The sequence below is a fragment of the Lipophrys pholis genome, assembly GCF_963383615.2.
Source record: "Lipophrys pholis genome assembly, chromosome: 10".
In the NCBI taxonomy this organism is placed as follows: Eukaryota; Metazoa; Chordata; class Actinopteri; order Blenniiformes; family Blenniidae; genus Lipophrys; species Lipophrys pholis.
The window spans coordinates 25,907,944-25,931,567 of NC_137640.1; the positions used below are offsets into that span (position 1 = coordinate 25,907,944).

General features: G+C 43.7%; 1 protein-coding gene across 1 annotated transcript; it reads right to left on the reverse strand.

Annotated features, from left to right (window-relative positions):
- Window positions 1-471: 471 nt before the first annotated feature.
- On the reverse strand, window positions 472-14,482 carry lmo4b (LIM domain only 4b). The gene is made up of 5 exons (XM_080473190.1): window positions 13,688-14,482; window positions 11,964-12,204; window positions 7,338-7,434; window positions 3,160-3,315; window positions 472-847 (listed from the first exon to the last, which is right to left on the reverse strand). The coding sequence occupies exons 2-5, from the start codon at window positions 12,197-12,199 to the stop codon at window positions 839-841; spliced, it is 498 nt and encodes a 165-aa protein (XP_080329316.1). The 5' UTR covers window positions 12,200-12,204; window positions 13,688-14,482; the 3' UTR covers window positions 472-838.
- Between the last annotated feature and the right edge of the window lie 9,142 nt (window positions 14,483-23,624).

Consider the following 23,624-nt stretch of genomic DNA (forward strand, 5'->3'; position numbering starts at 1 on the left):
GAGTGTTCATGATTTGATTTTCCACAAAATTCCACAGACATTTTTTTTTTTTAAAACCCCATCTTTTTCATATATATCTATATATATATATAGATATATATAGAGAGAGAGATATATATTTATTTATATATATACCACCAAAAATTAACAAAAAGAAGAAAAGAAAACACATTCCCCCCTTTGACAACACATAAAATATAGAAAGTGGAAACACCATGTTGCTGGGAAATGAGGGTAGAAAAAGAAGACAGGAAAAATGGAAAGGTTTTTCCCAATTTTTCCCTCCCGAAAAATGTCTTTAAACAAATGTGCAGTTTAAAAAGTCTGCATCTCTTAAGCCTCATTAGTCTTTTTCTCTTTCCTTCAGTCTCCTCTCAGTGTGTTATTGAGTTTCTCCTCCAGAAAAAAAAAAAAAGTTTCCTTGGATTGTGATCCTCGCCTTTTCTTGTCGGTTTCTTTTTTTATTTTTTTCCCTCCATCCCCAAGGCCGTGAAGTCCTCAGCGTCCCAACTCGGATACGATAAGTGCAAGTATCCACACGTGTTTGTTGGAGGCAAAAAAAAAGAGCCAAGTTTTGAAGGCCGAGTGTTCGGATATGAGGTTGAAGAAAATATTTTGTAGGGTTTTTTTTTTTTTGTTGTTGTTTTTTTTTGGAGTCAGTGTTAAGATGGGTTGAAGAGGATTCCTTCAGGGACTGAGGGCACAAGTTAAAAAAAAAAAAAGTAGAAGAAGAAGAGTGAAAAGGCCGGGGTGCTGCTGATGCACTCTGTCTCGGGTGACAATGAGTAAGGGCTAAAATGAAGGCACACATCCTGCTTCCCGCGCTGCTTCCCCCCGTCTAACACACCTGAATGTGGGGGGGGGGGGGGAGAAGGGGGCAGACAAAACAAAAATATAACATTTTTAAAGTGAAGCGGATTTGGGGGACTTGACAGTGTTAAAAACGTTTCTCTGCCCTCTCATGATAAGTCAACCTCCCACTGGCACTTTAATTTATTGATCAGCTCAGGCTTTGAACCCCCCCCCCACCACACACACACACACACACACACACACACACCCCACCGCAATTTACTTTGCATTAAGTTAGAAGTGCATTCATGAAGCGATTCTCTTTGGTATAATTAGTGCTGCGCACCGACATAACTGCAGGAGTCCTGTGAAAGAGGGAAAAATGCAGGGGAGGAACGACAATTATCTGACTGTTTTCTCAGCAGCAACGTTCAACTTTTTCATCTTTTCTCATGTGTTTTTTTTTTTTTTCGCGCTTTCTTTCTTCCCCCCGCCTTCTTTTTCTTGGTGATTCTAAGAGGTGATTTACTTTCTCCCCTACTCCTTCATCCCTAAAATCACTAGGAGGGCTCGGGTCTATTAGTAATTGCAAACTCCTACTTGGGGGCTAATTAAAGTGACTGACGCAGGGAGGGTCTCACTCCCCTGGGTCAGAGCGGCTCTGTATGAGAGAGGTAATTTGTCTGCTCTGAACAAAGAGATTAGGAAGAAGCTGGGAAGAAAGCCTAATAAATGAGCGTCAAATGTCCCGCGTCGCCATCATGAGCAACGCCAATTATGTCACGGCCTAATCGCGCATAATCAAAAACAACAGTCAGCAGATAACCCCCGTGACTGCTTCATTCTCCCCCCTCGGCTAAAGGCCACGCTCAGACTTCCATACACCAGAGCCGTATCGACTCTCGCTTCAGTCCGTCTCTGTGTTTACCCGAGTGGTGTCGGAGCAAAAAACAACAACAAAAAAACCCGGAAAGAATAGGGCAAGGAAAGGGGAAGAAATGTGCAATAAAGTACACGAGCAGGCAGCATAACTCGCCTTATTTCACTCCTGGATATAACCAAAGCATCTGGAGCCTGTTCGCATTGAGCGATGCCTCTCTTGTTTATTTAATAATTCTCTCTCTGCTATAATTAAAGCACCGGGGCCAATATTCAGATTGCATTTTAGCATCAATAATTCAGCAGTTTTCACTACAATTGATGTTGGCGCATAAATAAACAATGAGGCCTCATATTTACTACACCAGCCGTGGCTTACGAGGGACACGGGCGGATATGGGATGGGGAGCGAGGACTTAAACAGACATTTAAAATTAAGCTAGATAATGCAACAGCTTTCAATTTTCAATGTGAGGAGCTCTCAGAGCCGGGAGAGCTGATTTGTAAAAGTGACAAGCCCTTAAAAGGCCTGTGACGTAGTGGGGGGAGGAGGAGGTTGGGGGGGGCTTAATGGAGTTGTACCTCTCCTCTTCTCAGAGAAGCACTCAAGGTGAAATGCATGCTCCCAACAATATAATTCCTCTTTCAGTCAGAGTCAGACACACTCCAAACACCTCCCGTATCTGTGCTTGTGTGCGCAGGCGAGGTATCAATAAAGGCGCTTGTTGCGAGGCAAAAATGATTAGATCTCCTGCGGGGCAGAATGAAGCTATCCTGAAGAATGAAGTTATCCTTCGTATATGATTAGGCCTTCTGTTTTGCTTTCACTGGAGGCATCAAGATCAAATCAAGGGAAAAACCATGATGACAGCCCTCATGATATACTAGCTGCCGCAGCTCGCCGCCTCTGTGCTCCACCCTCAGGCCTCCAGGATGCACATTTTTCCCCTCCGCCGTTTGTTCGCTCCGGGAGTAATAACTTAGCCCAGGTGATCTGGGCCCCGTCGACAGTAAGTAGTACTATTCTTATTTTAAAGACTGCAACTTTTCAGCGGCACCGCGAGTCGTGCCCCCCCCCCCCCCCCCCCCCCCCCCGCCCCCCCACAACCCCCCCTCAACCCCCGACATCATTTTCACATGTTTTGTGCTGATGGTCTGTACAGATTTTCTGAGTGCGTGTCCTCCAAACCAACAAGAATGATGGAAAAATCCATTGCCTGTCTAAAAATAAAATTCATCTCTTGCTTGGTGAGATTTAATATCTGCCGTACGCCTCGCGGTGAATCAACGGCATATAAACAGAGTGAAAAATGTCGGCGCGAAAAATTACAGATGTTTTTTTTCTTCCCGCTAATGACTCCACCTGACTGATGACAAGCCTTAACCGACTTGTCCTGTGTTTTGAGATGATTCTCTCTCTCCCTCTCTCTCTCCCCCTCTTTCTCTCTCCCCCCACAGTGGCGGTGTTCTGTTGTTCTTCGATCTTACCTTCTGGTCGGGCAGCAGCGGGTTCGTCTGCAGTGAACTCAAATGGCCGTTGATGAGCGCTGTGGGTCTGTCGTGTTCGCAGAACAGGCTGCCGTTGATGTAGTGGAACCGGTCCCCGGGGACGAGCCGGTTCCGGCAGGTGGAACATGTGAAACACTGGAGACAAGAGAGACGGACAGGGACGGAGAACAGATTGTTTTAGCGTCTCTTCATCCCAGGACTGCACGACGTTTGTTGCAATGGGATTTGTGATAAATACATTTTGCTTTGAGGTTCACAGTGCTCTTTCTCTTGCCCCCAATTTAACGGCGTCTGCTATTTCCAACAGCAGCATTTGAGAAGCGGATTAGTTTGTTGACTTTTTACCTTGATTTTTTTGAATTAACTACAATCAAATGCATTTTTATATCTAGAAGGCTGTCATTTTGAATTTGTATACATAATTTATCACAGATCATGCTTTGCGATTTGGATATTGTACATGACGATGTGGCGATAACAGTATATTTCTGATATATTGTGCAGTTCTGCTTCATCCCAGCTCAATTTAACATGTGTTAGTTCACATCAGAATTGCCTGAGTTGCACGGTGGCGCCGTGGTTGGTTAGAATATCCATGGTTTGAGTCTGAGCTGGGAGCCTTTCTCCGTAGCCTTCCTGCGCATACCTGAGCGTTACTAAAAACATGTCTGAGGTTAATTGGTGACCATAAATCTGTCTGCTTCTGTCACTGCCCTTGTACTGGCTGAAGCCCTCAAGAAGTATGGAAAACGGCTGGTTATATAATTTGAAAATATTGTTATGAGAGTCCTCAAGTTGTAAAATATGCACATTAAAATAAAAATGGTAAAGTTTAAAGTTGTAAACTTGGACACAGATGGCAGCGCTCATCCATGCTGTGTTTTATTAATAAATGATATACTACATTTGTGTGTTTATTTTTCAGATGCACAGGGAGTTGGGTTTATTAACAAAGCGTAAAATTAGAAGTGCTTATCTTAATAAAACCTGTATTTATATACCTGAAAGCAAAAAATGTTTTTTTTTGATAAAACTACCAGTACAAGATTAACCCAAATTTCTATAATGTTGTTGATAAAGATCAGAGGTGTCAAACTCATTTTACTTCAGGGGCTACACACATTACTCTCAGGTGAGTCAGATCAGTATATATAATGCCATTATAACATCAATAAGTACAAATCTAAATCCATGTCTTTCCATTAGTTTAACAAAGAATTATCATAGCAGTTAGAAGTTCACATTTAACGGACTTTCAACAGTATCACGCCTCAGTTCACCATGTGCTATATAACTGGCAGATCACGGTGGATTTTTAATTCTGTTTACATCTTCAAAGGCAGAAAACATTTGGTCACACGTAGCGGGAACTCAGAAATATAGCAGGCTAGTTCGTATTACGATCAGAATAACTTGTCAAAATCTAAAAATTAAGTGAAATAAATAAAATAAATAAAATAAATGTCTTGCATTAATTGCATAATTCTCTGGTAAATTTCCTCTTGCGGGTTGGATTGGACTCTGGCCGGACGGTTCTGGCCTGCGGACCATACCGTTGACACCCCTGAGACTTAGAGTATTTCATGTCTGCGTCTTGGTAAAAGCACAATGATTTTCACTTTTGGAAACAGATTTTAGACCAGTCCATCAGTGTGAGAACACAACTGCAATAATAACAGAATGCTTCACATTAGAACTGCACAAAGTCTTTGGCCAGTACCCTGCCGTTATTTGGAAACTGGACACTTTTGAATACAGACCAGAAGCTGCAGTACCACTGGTAGCCATGGGGGCAGTGTTGGGATCAGAAGTGAATAACAAAGACCAGACAAAGACCACTTTGAGCTGTTTCACAGCCTCACAGACCGATTTTCTCAAAAGCAATAGTAGATTTAAAGTTTAGCACTCATTCCAACGCAATGGACTCAAAAGCAAGGACGGTTAAGGTGTTTATTTCTGTTTTCGTGTGTTTATAGAGCATACTGTTGGTTTCGTTTTGTAATGAAGCCACACACACGTCGTCAGAGAACATTACTCTATCAACGTTAACAATGGCGAGTACACAAACGTTTGTATGGACAGACGATGAAGTTGGATTGTTATTACAGGACTGGGGAGTCGTGACATCCTGAAGGAAAACACTGTTGTTCATCTACTGAGCATGTGCAGAACTATCTACTGTGGTGCACATGGACAGTAGCAATGTGTCCGCTGTCTACACAAAACATTTTCACCGTTGTCGTGGCGCTCGACACTTTGTGACACTCTGATTGTCAAAATGACATTTAAAATGGTCAAAGAAAATCTTAATAACACACTTTCTAACAGGACTGCACAATATATTGCCAATGTGTTGCTTTAGTCCTGAGATCATACATCATCACACACTGTCTGTACAGCAAAAGTGAGACAATCTACTGATCATATTTCTAATCCTCATATTTTGTTGAGAGTTGGTGATGGGATAAACCAGGAGAACAACAACTTTTTCTTTTTTTTTTTTTGTACTGTGGACCACATTCATGTCGTCAGCCTGCGAGCCAATGCATATTAAGCAGAGTTTGTTTTGAGCATTTGAATCACCTGCAGGTATTTCCTTTTAAACCTGGAGTCTCATCATCGGCTCTTCCTCCCGTTTGAAAAAGCCCTCTGGTGATATTTGTTTTATTTTTTAGAACGTTCGCTTGCAGACTTATTTAATGATGGGCAGCATGAGAGTGAGGTTTAGTCCTTCTTAGTAGACCGATATGAAACGATCTGAGAGCCATTACTGGCCCGTGTCCTGGTGGATGAGGCCTCTGGGATATATATTTGACAAACCAGTAGATTGACTGATGGACCCACAGCTTCGCTTAGAGGTAATCTGGGAGGATTAAGTTTCAAAACCACTAAGCATAATAGATGAAAAACTCTCCAGGTCAGAACTTTGCCACCATGTTTTCTCCGACTGAAAACAAAACCACATCGGACCTGCAAATCTGAGGCGGCTGTTTACTGACTCGACTTTTTATAGTCTGGTTATAGAACTCAATTTTATTTGGATTAACATCTGCAATGAATTAATACATTCTCTCACTCATAAATTACTGGCTCAACCTTGAGTCACGCCATTTCTAAAACATAAAAATGAAGAATTTCTCTGAATAGTTACAGAGCTGAAACCCTGTTCGCTTTAACCAATCGTGGCATCCAAACAACATATGGATAATTTCACTTCCAACTCAATGCATCAGCTTCACACTGTATTAACTGTAAAAAAAATAAGAAATCTATGATTTCCTGTGAGCTTGCGTCAACATCAGGTGAACCTTGAGCCTTGCACACAATGATACGAAAAGAAACTCACAACTTTAAATTACGTCTTAGATCCAGATTTCCATACAGTACGATATATTTGGCAATTAAATAATGACAATTAATAATGTCTAAACTTACATGACATTAGACTTTCCTGATTATTCAGGATATTCTTGCTGTAATTCAGTGTTTTATATTAACTATTTCTTGCTATTCAGAATGACTTAAATTTGACCTCTCTGATAAAGTTTAATAATATCTGTTAAAACCTTGAACTGTGGATATGTTGATTTTTAAAAAATTTAATTTTTGGGGGGGGAGGGGGGTTCCTTCTCTGCGGCCTGCGAGGAAACGTACAAAACCAGTTATTGAAGGAGGAAGAACATTTAACCATACTTGCTCTCAGATGTATTTAATTTGTAAATTCTGTTACACTAAAGTCATTTTATTCAAACCCGTCAGCTAAATCATCACGGCCAGATTCCGCATGCTTTCTATCATTTCCAATCTTTCTCAATTTCCTGTCTTATATTCGTCCAAGTCCATGAAACTCTCAGCATCCCTGCTTCTGAACGTGGGCTGACTCGTCGACCCGCCTCTGCTGCTGCGCCGCTAAACATGTTGCACATGCGACAAGTCACATGCCACAAGAGAACAATGGGAACTTTTCACCGGGGGGAAACTCTTCTCTTCATTACACAAACGCTTTACTTCTATCAACACTGTTGTGATTGCTTTCATCCGCGGCAGTTACTCAAACCTATACGGCGCCGGAATGGAATTCCATCAACAGCATGTTACTTTCTTCATACATAGCATTCAAGATTACAGCAATTGAACACGCTTGGCATTTACATTACCTTGAGATGGTAGACGTTGCCCTGTGCCCTCATCACCAGTTCGCTGGCTGGAATCGACTGACCACAGGCGCTGCAGGCTCCGCTGTTTCCGAATAATCTGAGCAAAGATATTGGCAGATGAAGAAGAGCGAGCGTTAGCCGGCACGTGCATAGCTTCAGCCGTGTGTAATGGACTGGGGCAGCCACACTTTTTTTGTCGGTCTGCGAGTGTGTGTTGCGTGAGTGAAAGAGGACGGCCTGCCTTAAGTTTGCTATTCCCCAGCTCCATCTGAAGGTAGGGAGGTAGGTGTGTGTGTGTGTGTGGGGGGGGGGGGGGGGGGGGGTCATACAAGAGTTGAACTAGGAAATCATCACTGTATCACCAGGGAGAGAACAAGAAATAAAAAGAATCCTCCACTCCTCATCTGTCCGCCAGCATCCGGCGCTGAAACTGTGTATTACGCCGGTTGCACATTTTTTTGCAACCTAATAATAACCTGGAACATAAGCAATCAGGCCCTAAGAGGATTTGATTGTACATCCAGGCGGAGACATAGTGCTTTTGCCATTAGGACTCCTGTGAATGCTCCGTCAGTGCTGTGTTTCCATTAGAAACCCTGTAGCTACTCGGGTTGATATATAATGTGCATGGGTTAACCTTTTCAATCATGGTGTCAACACTTTAGATTTGCTTCTGCTCATCTCTTTCGTCCCTAACCTTCTCTCTCTCTCTCTCTCTCTCTCTCTCTCTCTCCTTCTGCCTCTTGATAATGAAATGCTTGCTCCAGCTTCCCTTCTATCTTCCTTCTGAGTCCACAATTTAGATTACTTCATCTCGGTGAGCAGCAAACTGAATGAAATTTCGATTTGAGCAGAAAGTAATTTACTGGGATCTGGACCCATTTGTCATCATATCTCACCGGGTGTTTGCTCTATCACTGCACTTTTCCTAAGCAATCAAATAAGACCACGGCATCTGACATGCTCCGGAGAGAAGGGGAGGGAAAGAGTGGGGTGTGGGGGAGAAGGGATGGAGGGGAGGAGGGGCTTATGCTGGTTTGTCTGTGTATCAGATAAAGTTGTCTGGCTTAAAAAAAAAAAAAAGAAAGAAAATTAAAGAGAACAGGCAACAAGAAGACAGTGCTTCACTATTTAACAAACTTGCATTGGTATAGAGCGGGAGAATAAACGCTGCCGCCGTCCCAACCAAAGCCCGAGCAGTGTAGGACGCAGACTAAACAAACAAGCGCTTTGCAAAAATTTAGATAAATAACTTTTCTTTTTTTCCCTTTTTTTTTTTACAGGGAGGGGTACAAAGAAGGAGCTTTGAGGGAGACAAGCCTCGGCAGAAGCAAATTTTGTCTTGGCATCATTTGGAAAGGCTCCATCAAAACTCAATTTCAGAAACTAATTAACTGGAGACTGTCGTCACAACTCTGCCAATTCGGGGCTCTGGCTGGGACAAACATGACAGTGGGGAAATGAACATATATGCCTCACTTTGAGACTCATGTGATGTTGTTGTTGGGAGAGGGGGGGGTTCCCATGAGATTGGCAGATTTTAGTGGAAATAGCCAGAATTTAATTCCTCTACGTAAAAAAAAAAAAGCTCATAAACAAAAGGATGCAGGCACTCGGCCTTTCTTTTTGTCTTGTATTTTGGCGCAGTGTGGCTTCCGTAACAAGGTTAATTATTTTACCAGGGGGATAGCTCTTGATAGTGTTTGATTTAGGGAGCCAGGGCCCTTTAGGTACTCAATTAAGTTGCTGTATCGGTTTGAACTTGGGCTCTAATGGCCTCTTCTGCCAGTGAACTACAGCAGCAGGGTGAAGCCGACACCTCGGGTCAGTATAATTAAGGCCAGGGGACTCTTTTAATTGCAGTGACACATCTGGTTTCTGCTTTTCGCCTCTTTAGAAAAAAAAAAAAAGAAAGAAAAGAAAATCACTTCCTCTCCGCGTATCTTGGGGGTTGGCTTTATCTTGATTTATCTGTCCCCTTGCCGATCTGTCTTTGATTAAATTAAATAACAAACACACACACACACAAAAAAGCATTCGGACCCGTCTTGTTGTCTTAACGCAGGCGGCGGCGGCGGCGATTGGATTTCATTTCAGCGCTGACTGCCCAGTGAAATATAGCGTGGCTTGCTGCTGGGCCGGGCTGTCTGGTAAATGCAGACCTCATTCAGCGAAAGGCCTTTGAGTAGGGTAAAATTACCCCACAACAATGATTTCTGCAACACAGTCCATTAAAAATGCCTCTCTACATCAGCAGCCAAAGGACCTTAAAAGCACTAGGGCCATATTGATACTGAAGCGGGGGCTTTGCATAATGGCAAGAGCTGCATTAGAGGGAGAGAGCGTTCGGGGGTGGGGGGGGGGGGGGGGGGGTGATGGGTTTGCGAGAATGACGGGAGGGCTAGCATCGTGTATGTGCATGTGTTTTGGGAGGAGGGAGGGCAGGAGGAGGAGGACAGGGGAGATACATGTGAGGGTGTGTGAGTGAGGGTGGATGGATAGATGGATGGATGGTGGAGGTGGAGGTGGAGGGGGAGAGGGAGGGGGGGGGGGGGGGGGATCAGCCAAATTACACTTGGTTAATTCAGAGTAACAGATCTGGCCCCAAGTGAATTGAAGGCCTTGAATTAATTCTGTTATGACAAATCAAGATAAACGTTTCCCCTAAATTGCATGCGATTTAATTAATTTCTGAGATCCCACTTTCCCCCCCTCTCCTCTCCTCTCCGCTCCTCTTCTCCCCTCCTCTCTCCGGCCCTAATAGTTCACATTCTATCGCGCTGTCATAGTGCTTGAGTGGGCAGACTTCAAAGTGATATTAAATAACCAACTATTAGATTTACCTCACACATTCTATTGGAAAAGTGCCATTTAATTACCTAGGCTTATTCAATTAAGGAGGAGGGAAATGTGGGGGGGGACAGTATTCTCTCCCCCTGCAATCCGGCAGCCACAAGTAAATTAATTCCCCCTCCACCAGCGGCTCGCAGAAATAATATCACCTTCAGCTTAAAACAACACGTCCCCCCCCCCCCCCGCCACCCCTGCACAGCCTATCACAACTTTGGCTTTGAGTCGTTGTCTGGCGTGAGAGCACTTTGTGTGGAAGGCCAAGAGGGTGACGCTCAGGATTATTCCCACACTCCACCACTGATTGGTCAGATAAGCGTTTTTCATATGAGATGTGTTCATATAGCGGCTGAGCTACAGCTCTTTAGCAGCCTGACCCCCCCCCCCCCCAAAAAAACAACAAAAAACCACAAGCCTGCCCCTTTAAGAGGGAAAAAAAAAACAGCGGCAAATGGCCTTCACAATAATCCCTCTTCTCTATCTGTCTTTCCTCTCTTGCTCTCTCTCAAAAGCCAATTTGGTTAATTAAATGTTTTGTTTGCAGTGTGGCTCTCATTCATTTCGGACACGTCATTGGGAGCGGATACAAGCCAGGGACCAGATCTCATTAGATAAAACCCATCAGGACTAAAGGAAATGGAGGGGGACTATAATTAAAGCATTTAATTGTGTGGACTCACTGTCAGATGTCCCCCCCCCCCCCCGGCCCCCACCTACCATATCCTCGCTCCAATCTTTATCTCTACAGAGATCTCCAGGTTCCATAATATGCGTTTTCGCTCTTCTACCACGCATGCTCTTATTACAAGCGGAAAGGTACGTCTACATTCTCCCTCCCTCTTCTACCCCAATTTCCAATTTTAATTACATTACAGTCCCATTACCAATGAAGTACCCCATTGACTTTGCCATCCCTTTTTTTTTTTTTTTTTTTTACGAGGTGCGTGAGTGAGCGCTTCACATTTTGAATCATCCGTGCAGGTTTGACAGCAGTGCTAAACGAGGAAAACAACATCCCAACACCAGAAACCTTCACAAGACGAACAGAAACGTCCCAGACTAACGATCCGGATCAATATGGTCTTTGTGTCTCACTCATGGGTGCAAGAAGCCAATTGAACCATCAGTAAAACCACAGCTGGCCTCATCACGTCAGGCCGCTTTACATTACAGCAGTGGGTGTCGTCGACAAGCTCTGGCTGGGTGTCTAGCACACCTACTAGAATATTCAAAGAGGCTCCTCTTTGCTAATTAAACGGTGCTTTTCCATTATACAGAAAACCAAAAAAAAAACCAACAACAACACGATCATCTGCTTCTCAAAATGCTAACATAAGTCATAGGAAAGTGGTTTCCTTTCCTCCTGTTGACTCTGAAACAGGACAGACAGCCTGATGACCTGCAGAGCAACTCTTCTGTCAACACGGCGCCTCGCTGGGCGTCTTTCATTGAGCTGAGAGAATTCAACCAGGAGCTCTGATGACATGAAGTCAAATTTAACACACATGTTGTGAAGGAAAAGAAAAGAAAAATACGCCCAACTCCTCACATGCGTTACCAGCAGAGGCCGAGGTTCGTTTCGACTTCGAGACCCTTCTCAGAATGATCCAGAACTTTCCCCAGTTATGAGTTTATAGAAAACACAAGTTTCCTCGGAATTCTTGGCAGACGTGACGTGAATGATCTAAGTGGTCCTGAAACATCCGCGAGCAAGCGAGACAATCTCTAATATCCCGATAATAAACTCCTGACGAGGCCACGGTGTCTCTTTCTCACCTGATATAGTCGTTTCTACAGAGGATCATGCCGCTTTTTGTGTAACACGACGTGCCGATTTCGCCCAGCTGAGCCTGGCAGCACGAGCACTTGAGGCATCGGCTGTGCCAGTAGCTGTCCATGGTGTAAAGAAGGAAACGGTCTGCGATTTTGCCCCCGCAGCCCGCGCACCGCTTCCAGGACAGGGAGCCAGTGCCCACCGGCGGGGGCTGGCTGCTGCCTCCGGGATTCACCATTGTCCCTGCGGAAGGAAAACAAAACACATACATGGAAAAAAAAAAAAAACGCAAGGAAGTGAGTCGACTTCGGGTCCTGCAGTCAAGAACAATCACACGGCACACGTGAAACTGATCATGTCAGCCATTATATCAGTCTGTGAATCTGGCTTCTTTAACGTATTGTAGCATCTGCCAGTCGCGCCATGCCTTAAAAGCATTGTGAGTGGGTGGGGGGGGGGGGGGTTTGCCCTGCGCCATGCCAGCAATGAGTCACATCGTGAATTAACCTGCCCTTGATCTCCATCTCATCTCGAAGCTGTTGCTTCATTGGACCTCTCATGATGGATGTCACTTAACTGATAACTGTGAGGCCAGAGGAACGATTGTCCCTTTGTCTCGCTGTCCAAAGACATTTTTAAACAGTGACTCTTTTTCGCTGGAGTGCAGAACTCCTGCAAAAAAAAAAAGAAAAAGAAAAAGCTGAACTCCCATGGAGGGAGTGTGTATTACAAGGTACTAAAGTGACACGGTGGATGAGCGTGGCCCGTTTGGATCTATGTTTACCGACATTTCTCGCTTTTCTAGGCTCCGAGCGACGAACTGGGATGTCTCAGAACTGTACTGGATCAGCATGTTATTGGTCTAAAAGTGCAGCACACAGACCTGCTGTAATTACGTTATGTGTGCAAATCCAATGAAATGCAAGTCGTTTGTTTAAAATTAATGTGAGGTTCTTTCACACCTAATCCTCTCCAATTTGGTTTGGGCAGACTTGCCTGGATGAAGCCAAATCTTTGTTGAAAGGCAGGTAGGCTAATTAGAGTTGGGAAGGGAGAGAGAGGGGTGGTGGTGGTGGTGGTGGTGGGGGGGAAGGGGGGGGGGGGGGGCTGGTGGGTGTACACACACAGAGAAAAGCATTCAGTAAGCCCATTAGCGAAGGCTCTTAGGGACAAACCGCAGCGTACCTTAGTGCTGATTAAATCTAAAAGGAGATGAATCAAAAAGCGACCTGAAAGTGACTCCCTGGATAAACAAGACGGGGGCTATCGTCAAGTTTCATTCGGAGAGGAGTTTTCTTTTTTCTTCTTTTTTTTTCTGCTGAGGGATGGATGGAGGGGACAGGAGGAGGAGGAAGAGGAGAAGGAGGTGGGGGGGGGGGTGGCTTTTAACTTAAATGGGCTAACTCAAGTAATTACACGGGCAGGCAATTTAGGCGCAGAGTCGTGGAAATAGAAGCGGAACAGGAGACAGGAGGAGGGGGGGGGGCACATCAAGCAGCCACGTGCTAAAATGTCCAGGTTTTTTTTTTTTTTTTTTTTGTAAAATGAGATTAAATAAACGAAACAGCACCAAAACCATCGTGTCAGCACGAGCCTCGACAATTGCTCCCCTACTATAAATGAAAAAACAACAACGACGCATCTTCCCTGTGACTTTTCGCTCTAATTACACGTGATAAATACACTTCAGTGGCGCAGCGCGTGCGTAATACCAACAGACACCCACCTCGTTTGTCTCTTTTGAGCGTAATGGTTGTAAAAAGTTGACCGCTTGAAGGGCAGGTAGGAAGGTCGGGAAACAGGTACAACAGTCCGTACCCCTTCCCCGAAAAAAGTACAGGTTTAAAAAAAATAATAAAAAAGGAAGAAGAAGAAGAAGAACCAGCAAGCGGACGCACTAAAGCGACGCGCCGTCGGCCTCCGCTGGTTCAGCTGGCAGCGAGCGGAGCGCAGAGGTAAATGGAGTTATCAGATAGTATTTCCACTGGATGGCTCTCCGCTTCACTGTAGCCGCTTCAAGTGCTCCTTTTTAGCGCTGGAACAAAAGGAGTCCATTGCGAGACGTAATTACGGGTCTACGCATGCCGTAATTTTCCACCACAAGCCCCGAAAAGTGCGTGTTTTTGCCGCGAGGGAACGGGAGGGCTGGTTAAATGATAGGACGAGGAGACGGAAAAACAAGAGGAGAAGAAAGAAAAAAAAAAAGAAAAGAAAAGAGAAAATACGGAGGCAGACAGGAGCGGCTGTAATTGACTGTCCTCTGCGCCTCTCGGTCTGGTCTCCGGGTCCCGCTAGATGCTTGTTCTACATGTGTCGCTGACAGGAAGAAAACCTCCAGTAAAAAAACCCTTCAGCCGAGTGACGACGGCGCCTCCGCAGCCAATCCGGGCGCACATAACAGACCCAGCCAATGGGAGGGAGGGGAGAGAGACTTGGACACTCAGACGGAGAGGGATGGAGACGCGCAACCGGAGGAGACGTGTTTACGGTCACAATAACACGCACAGACTCACCAAAGAGTACAGCACAAAGCCCAATAAACACTGCAATAAACACTGGAAATCGCTTTTATATATATATATATATATATATATATATATATATATATATATATATATATATATATATATATATATATATATATATATATAAAAGCGATTTATATATATATATATATCCGACAGGAGGCATTCATCTCATGCCTGAGTTTAATTAGTTGACATTCAATAACTACTCTGTTTACCGAGGGAGACTCCAACCTCTGGGAAATAGCGCAGTTTAATAGCTGCGTAGTGGCGCCATCGTCTGTCACTGGGAGTAATCGCAACAAGGCTCTGCTGTCGTTTACAACCTCATTAAGTCTCGGGTCATTGGTTTCAACACCTATTAAGGCTAATCTCCAAGACCTGGAATTGGCGGAGATCCTTTAATTCATCCGAGTCCTGAATCCTGCAAGCTTTGTACACCTTGTTACAGCTTTTAATGATTTGGGGGGAAAAAATGATGCACTGTAAAGATGTTAAACGAAAAGGGTTTATGGACTCTTCGGGTATAATTGCATTAAATCTGGAGCTTTGTGTAACATGAAAATTTGAAAAAAGAAATCACTGCAGGCATTTAAATTCAATGTGATTCAGTTTTATTTAAAAAGTTCCAAATACAACACAGTCGTTTCAAAGCACTTTTACAGAGAAAAAAAATTATAATTCCACATAAGCAAGCAGAGAAGGTGGTGGAAAGAAACAAAACTCCCTTTAGCAGAAGAAACAGAGACATGGTGAGTGAGAAAGGAAAGAAGCGCAGTGTGGGTCTCCGAACAGTCTTAAACTATAGCAGCCTGACTAGAAAAGCGTCCAGGGTTTTCTGAAACAGCTCTAGCCGTAAGCTTATCAAATAGAAAAGTCATAAACCTAACATGAGAAGTAGAGACTGTGTTAGCACCATACTGTATGTCACCATTATATTTCTCTAAAATTCAGTTTCTGCATTGTAACCTGTGCTCTCTGTTCTTTCTTTCTGCCTTCCTCCCGCCTCTCTAAAGTAGAAGCTTCTGATCTCAATCTAGTCTGCAGCAAGTGGATTAGCTTGTTGTCTGATGCCAGCTTGCTTGTTTGCTTGTTTTTCTCTGTCTCTGTCCTAATTTAGAACAATTTTTTTAAACCTTTGTCTAACCTGAACGGGGACAGCAGAGAGCCTCCACCTCTGTTCTCTTTAGGTTTCTTCTGTTAAAAGACTCACCATCACCTTGGTCATGTGGTGTTTGTTGGGTCGTTCACTGTAAAAGTGTCATGCTATGTTGTTATTGCCTCTATCTAAATAAAAATGAACTGAATGGAATAGCAATGATATGCAGATTATGGCAGATGGGATGAGGACGAAGTCACCTTCATCGTTGTGTCAGTCTTTCTTTTGAGACTAAAGAGTTTTAACTGTGTGAAAACAAATAACTTTTCCACTTTTTGCTTGATAGTAAACATCATATATATAAAACTGAGGTCCCGTTTTGCGTGATCTAACTGGAGACGGAGCCCGAGCATTTTCAAATAGTTGAGTTTGACCCTGTTTCCATGGAGACGGAGTAAGTTGCCTTTTCAGTGGCTCCGAGCACCGCCGTCATGTGAACGAACCCCCAAAAACGTAACGAAAGCTTCACTTTTTCACTTGAAAACGTCGCGTGAATGAGGCCTAAAATTTGCAGGCAGGACACTCCACCGCCTGGACTCTTTTACTACAGAACCAAGCTTCTGGATTTTTAGAGTGACTTTCTGAAATATAGTGGCACAGCCTGGATGGCAGCATATGTACTGTAAAATATTATTCAATATTAATCAAATCATCACACTCGTCCAAATCGCTCATATCATATGCGTTACTGCGCTGACGGACATCATCTCTTTACTTTCTAGCATCGATCGCTTCAACCCTACTTTTTCTCCTTTGCCTTCAGACCGCCTGGAGAAATCGGTCCTATCCTGTACGTGCACCCTGGTTGGTCCTTCGTCTATAGTTCAGCGTTCTCGGAAACAGTAACACACCGTGTTAGCAGACAGAAGTTTTCAGAAGTGTTCCTGAGGATATGCGGTGACTTCTAATTCACGACTGCTGTGTTTCCGTGAAATGATGCCCAGCAGTTCAATCACACACATCCTCTAAATCTTAATTGTTATTCGCACATCTGTTGCAAAATTTTGGATATTAATTGAATACAAGGCAGCTGATAGGAGAGGAAGATGGTGAGTCTCCACAGGGTAACCATTCTGGTCTGGGTCGTCTCATCCGGCTGATGGGACGGGTTAAAGAGAAGAAAGTGTTAAGGGTTAAAGAAGGGTTAAAGAAGAAGTGATAGAATAAAAGCAACCAGGAGGTTAGAGCATAAAGGTGAATGAATGACTGAAGAGTGGGTATAAAGGAAGGAAGCAGGATGAAGATGAGGTTTGTGGGGTGAATGTGAAACCAGTGAGGAAGGGATGGACATGATACGTGTGGTAAGGGATGCAAAAGGAGGACGAGTACAGTTAGCTGGAGTTGCAGTATGAGGATGGATGGGAGTAAGTAAGGGAGAGTAGGATTACTTCCGAGTAGGGTGAGTACTTGAGTATGAAGTCCCAAACATTAGTCAATAACTTATTTTGTGCTCATGGAGTCTTTAACAAAGGGTTAGAGACTTCTTCCTTTTCTTACTTCCTACATGCATATTTATGTTACTCAAGTGTTTTATTTAATTCAATGCGTCATTCTTGTGTTTTCGTTTCAGAAACGTTTTGCATTTGCACAGCAACGTTTTCAAAAAGACGTTTCTTTCCAGGGAAATTGCAGAAACTCTGATAACGAAGTGTTTTTTCTGTTGGGCATAAGTTGGTTCAGCTGTTTGATTTCATAGTGAAACCACACACATGTGCATTGCATGCAGGGAGCAATAAGTCATAAACAATAACCGTTCTGCGCATGTAAACAGACAAACAAAATGCATTTAAAGTTTTGGGCTTTCACTTGAAAATACTGTTGTGTAAAAGGTGCTTTAGTACTATGAGAACACGCAAACAGACTTGGGGCCTGTCCACACGAGAACGCTGTTTCAAGTAAACGCATCGTTTTCGGCCCATCGTCCACATGGTGCGTCGCTTTAGGAGCCTGAACACTGGGTTGAAAAAATAAACAAACAAATGAATAAATAAAACATGGTTTCCAGAGTGGGGACATTTTAAAACACCGGCTCGGCTTTGACGTGTGGATGGGCGAAGACACACATTTGCTGAAAACCCCCACCCCCGCACGGCAGCCCTCTCTACGACATCTCTTAACAAAACAATGGCGGACGACTTCACTATTTTGTTTTACAACGTCGGGCAGAAAAAAGATTGTTTAGGCTCGTGTGGACAGGGGCCGTGATCCAGGGTCTTCCTACAGTTAAGGTTGTGGCCACGGATGGATTGCTATTTCAAAAGATTGTTGTTGTTTTTTAATTTGACGTGAATTTCTTAATTCGCCGCAAACCCACCAACTTTTCTTGGAAGTGCTAAAACTAGATGACGTCTTCCGTTCAACTCTATAGAAAATTGAGAAGTTGTTTGAGATTCACCAGGTTTAGCAGTTTTACATGACAAAACAGCTTCCCTCCAAGATACCCTGGCTTCATTACAAAGACGTCAGATGTATAAAGATGATCTTTTTCTTGACTTTAATTGTTTAATTATTCCTTTCGCTCTGAAGAGATTGCGCCGCCTCACTCTGATTTCCCTTTGGCAAAGCCGGAGCTACTCCACCTTGGTTTGAGCCACATTCTCCTGACATTCTCATCAAGCCTCACACTCGCTAGAACAAAAACACAGAATCCCACGGAAGGTTGTGAAGAATCACTTTTTCCACCAAGGAATGATTAATTGATATAAATGATTAAAACAGAGGGAAATTACGAAATGAATTTGAAAAGAAGCCTCACAGGAGAAGCTTTGTTTGTTCCAGGCCTGTTTTAATGAGCTTTTCATAACTGGGCAAGAGAAATTACTCAGCGTGTTCTTTTTCTCCGGCTCTTTTGCAAAATAATTACGGCTAGTTGAAAGTGAGGCGGAGGAGGTGGAGGGGTCAGGGAGATGAGGAGGGTGGGGGTTCCCTCAGAAATTGATCACCTCCTTTTCTCCACGGAGATCTCTCAGTCCTGTGGCAGTTTCCAAGCAGCTTCTTTATGAGAAGGGAGCCGGGAAGAAAAAAAAAGAAAAAAGAAGCTACACACAACAATATGGCAGAACACTATTTCAATGTTTAAACAGGGACAAGGGAGCGTCAGATGTGGCTTGCAGTGTTGATACTCCCCACAGGGGTGATCTCACCGAGATGAAAAGGAGACCGGGGCGCTTCATAATGAAGCTGCTTGTCCTGTGGGAAACGGCGAGAGAGCCACATTCAGCGTGGTGGTTAAGTTGGGATTGGGGATTCGCTCCGTGTTAGACCCTATTGACATGACGCAGAGTAGCGGCGAAGCCCTGACTTTACACAGAGTTTACGATCCGTGGGCGGCCGACGCGCAGGTCAACGCCGATCTCTCTCACGCTCATATTCTAAGACCTGCAGCAGATTGTTTACTGCAGCTCCGTGTGGCCTCGGCTGTGTTTACGCTACAGCCTTGCCCTCACCTCGGCATGTGTGAGCTCGCCGAGCCAACTGCTGAGGTAAGATTAGAGTTCAGATCATTTGCAGATAGGGGCGAGCTGAGCGGGAGAGAAAGCACCAAAGATGGCAGCTAAATGACTAAAACTCACTAACCTGAAGTTCTCCTCAACTTGAACGTCTTTGCTTTCTTTCCTGGATGTTTCGACTTGATTGGGCAAGACAATGGATGTTCAGAGCTTTGATACCAAAGAACTGATCACAAACGGGAAGAGAGAGAAATGAGAGCCAACTCTTATGGTATGTTATGTTATGAGCTTTTCACAAAAATAACAACGCTCCGAATCTGTAGTCGTGTAAATAGGGGGAAACGCAACCTTCTGAAAACGCAGCATTATTCTATTGAGCTGTTGGCTTCTATGGATGCTGACAACATTGTTTGAGGTCTTCCTATGAAAGTTAGTGGGTGAGCTGTTGGCTGTTTCTTGCCACATAAACATTTGAACGTGTTTCCACCTACGCGATCGCAGCATTAAAGACACGGAAAGGTTGAGTGAAACAAGATACTACTGGCAGAATCACAGCCGGGGCCGGTCAGCACGAGGTTGGAGCGGTTTCTTGTCCTCCTCAGTATTTTCACATTCACATTAAGCAGCAGAGGATCGGTTTCCTCACAGAGATTTGTTTCTCAGCGCTCCTCGTAATGCACCTGGTACTCTCATTAGCGTATGTAATGTCACACCCTGAATATGCCTAATGAAAGAGCTGGTTTGATGGTATAGCTGTTTGCGCTCCAGCCTCGCAGTGAGATGACCTTGGTTTGATTTCTCGTGGTTTGAGCCGCTCTGTGTGATGTTTTGCGCGTCGTCATCACAAGTTGTTTGTTTTTCCAGGTTTTCCAATATCGTCCCACAATTCAAAGACTTGCTTGTAGGTTGACTGCTGAATAAAAGAATTTAGATAACCGATAAACTGGGCTATTCCATTTTTTTTAGTGCTCGGGTGACGATCGTCGATATGTCACATCAAAGATGGCGACGTTCGGCCAATGTGGCAGCAGCAATAAAAGTGTGGATGGAGAATGAGCCGATTAAAAAAGTCCTTTGAGTCTGTAAACATATGCAAATATTTTCCTCGACAGTGAAGGTTTTAAGCCTCTATAAGTGCCAAAGGTGCAATATTGCGACGGGGTACTTTACACCCGGCTTTTCACTACTTCACTCTGCTGTGGTGTTAGAGCGTCCTTTACTGGTTATGTAACACCAGGTCATCAGAAAAACACCATATTCCCTCATTTTTCTTTGTGAAAAATAAGTGGGAATAACTTTTGGTCGATGGCTATAATTGGTCGATTTATATCGTCTGACCGATTAATCGGTCGGGCTCCTCCCCTCAAGTCCCCTGGTTAATAGATGTCACACGGCTGGACGATGAGCCTCGAGCTAAATTTCCTGTGAGATAGCATAATACTGCGATGGCTGACCATTATCATATCTTTTGGGTTTGCCCAGGAATCCGACTTCACCGGTAGAAAGTAAACAAAGAAATAAAAGCAATTCTTGTTTTTGACATTAATCATAACTTTAAAATGGTATATTTATGTAACCTGCCATCTGATCTCAATTCCAGGGATAAGTGCTTTTTGAAAATGCAGCTGAGAGCCAGCAAGAACTCTCTAACCAGGAAATGGCTTGACAGGGAGCCACCAATGATGAGAGAATGGACAGCCACAGTAAAAGAATGATACGAAATGGAAAGACTCCCTTAGACTCTGTGGTATCAAGGCTGGAGAAGTATTGGTTGAAATGGCTATTGTATGTAAGAGAGAAATTGATATGAGATGATGCGCCACTGCCTTTACCCTGGACTTGCTCATACTGAGACTGGTGGTCAGACTTACACTGGAGAGACTCACACCCGGGGTCGGTGGACCTATGCCGACCCCCTTCTGCCAACAACTCTCTTCACCTCTCCCACGGACTATTGTAAAACCGCACAACACTGAAATATTGCTGGTTGCAGTTATTTTTCTGACAAGCCACAATGTATCTCAGCCAGTGACCTGATTGTTCGGTTCTACTCTGTTCTGTTACGTTAATGTTGGATTTATATGTTTAGTTCTCTTTATAAAAGAAATTAAATAAACAAACAAATCTATCTATCTATCTATCTATCTATCTATCTATCTATCTATCTATCTATCTATCTATCTATCTATCTATCTATATATCTATCTATCGTCAAAACAACCTCATTTACAGCGTTTATGTATATATACGTGTGTGTGTGTGTGTGCGCGTGTGTGTGTGCGTGTGTGCGTGTGTGCCTGTGTGCGTGTGTGCGTGTGTATGTGTGTGCGTGTGTGCGTGTGTGCGTGTGTGTGTGTGTGTGTGCAGTCCAGTTTCTTATTACATTTTGTTTAGAGTGGCCATTGCAAACTGCAAATCCATACAGTCCAGTTCATGGACTTATGATAGACGACAGGCTTGAAGTGCGTCGTTAGAAATTGCACCAAAATAGAATATTCAGACCCAAACTGGCATAATCAAACCTTCAATGAGTTCATGGCTGTGCCGTTTTATTTTGCACTGCACTCTCTGTAGTTGTTCCTCTCTCTCTCTTTTGGTTCAATCTCAACGTGGGTCAGCCGAGCAGCCGGAAAGTGTTTTGCTCGATACTCCACACCCACTCTCAAAATGTGTCTCACTTCATTCATTTGGTGGTATTGATCTCATCCAGTTATCGTTTGTAATTAAACAGCGAACAAGCAGAGCTTAAGTAAACAAAAATCAACAACTCAATAGCGGCCTGATCTGTGCCAGAGAAATGTCTTAAAGCCCTGCAGTTCCCGATTTAATCAGTTCTGGCCAGAGAGACAAGTCTGAAAAATACATCAGGACCAATATATAGATTACAGACTATATATACTGTATGTATAGAATATATAGACGGAAGATTTCCTGGTTAAAAAAGTCATGTTGTGCTCAATAGTCATCAAGCACTGCTCGCTGCTGTACTCTCAACACAATAACAAGTCAACCAGGTAGCTGGTACCTTAGTTTTCTCTGTTTGATTCAAGTATAAGTAAGTTCTTTGCCAAATCATTCACAAGAAGCTCATCTCTGTCCAACATTTACATTCTTACAGGCTTTTCTTGTAAACATATATAACAGAACCATGCAATCGTCTGTGATTTTGTCCCATAAATGTAATGGATTTTATGTGTGATTCTCAACACACCAAGCACCCCGTGACAGGAAGGAATGTGCAAACCAGAGCTCGACATTTCTTTATGAAGAGAGAGAGAGAGAGAGAGAGAGAGAGAGAGAGAGATGAAAATCAGAAACTAAATGACAGAGCAGCATAAGAAAAACAGCCTTTAAGTGCTTTAATCGTTGGATAATTGCCCCTGCACACTATTCCAGACTCTCTGCGTGCGCACACGTACAAACACAAACAGAACACCATGCGCTGCCTCTAACAACGTTGCTTTAATGAAATGTCGCGAATCCCTAATGAGTCTCAATGTCTTGTGATAAATTTCATAATTATTCAACCCCACGCAACTGGAGCGGGAAATTCATCAGTCAAAGCAAATTAGTTGGGATCCATTAGGGTTCAGTATCTTGTAGGGACATTCACTTTATTAGCTCCTTACACCCATTGCCATAATTGGGAGCATATTTCATTTGACTCTAACCCCACTTTACTGAATGACTGCTCTTTCCCTTTTTTATTTACAGGAATGTGCTCCATACTGAGCGTTCAGCCTCGGCTGTACAATCCTGAGCAGTCCGATCAGATAATGCTGAGCCTTTGCTTAAACACTATCTTCAACTTTGTTTTTCTCTCCGAGAGGCATCAAACCAATCATGCCAAACGCACTTGTTCCGTCTTTTCAGATTCCGCTCCAAAAGAAAGCGGGAGATGCAGCGATATCTGCTCTTTCTAACACAGATTAACAGGAGTCAATAATGAAAGAGGGTTTTGTCTTGTTGAGAGGGCGCTGCGGCCTGATCGGCTGGTCCATGGCACACGGCGAAGGGGGTAATTTCTTCAGGATGACTGACGATGGCTTCCATTCACAGTTGCCTGTCTTACTTGACTCGGGGTTGCCTGGGGCTTCGCCTTCCCCTCACTCTTCTCTCTGTGGCTCTGACAACCTGCAGACATCTCAGATGAGGGGCATTCTTCCCACGGAGACACCGGGTCTCAGACATGGAAGAGAAAAATCCTGTCTGTGTCGTGATGAGACCAGGAGAAACTGATGGTGGAGGAGAACACAACTGGGTTAGGGTATTGGCCCAGGGCGGAAAACCAGCCAGGTCCGCCACTGCACACATGTGTTGATGGACAAATTTGAAATACAAATACTCTCAACTGAGATGTTAGGTCAAAATGTAGCTTTAAGTTTTGGTGATTTTTATGCCCCAACACACACAAAACACGCCATTGTGCTCATTTTAATGCAAATCATAACACATCTTCTTTGCCTCACATGTGCTCCATTTAGCATATGCAAACAGACTTTGTGTGTTTTTTTTACCTATGTGAAATAG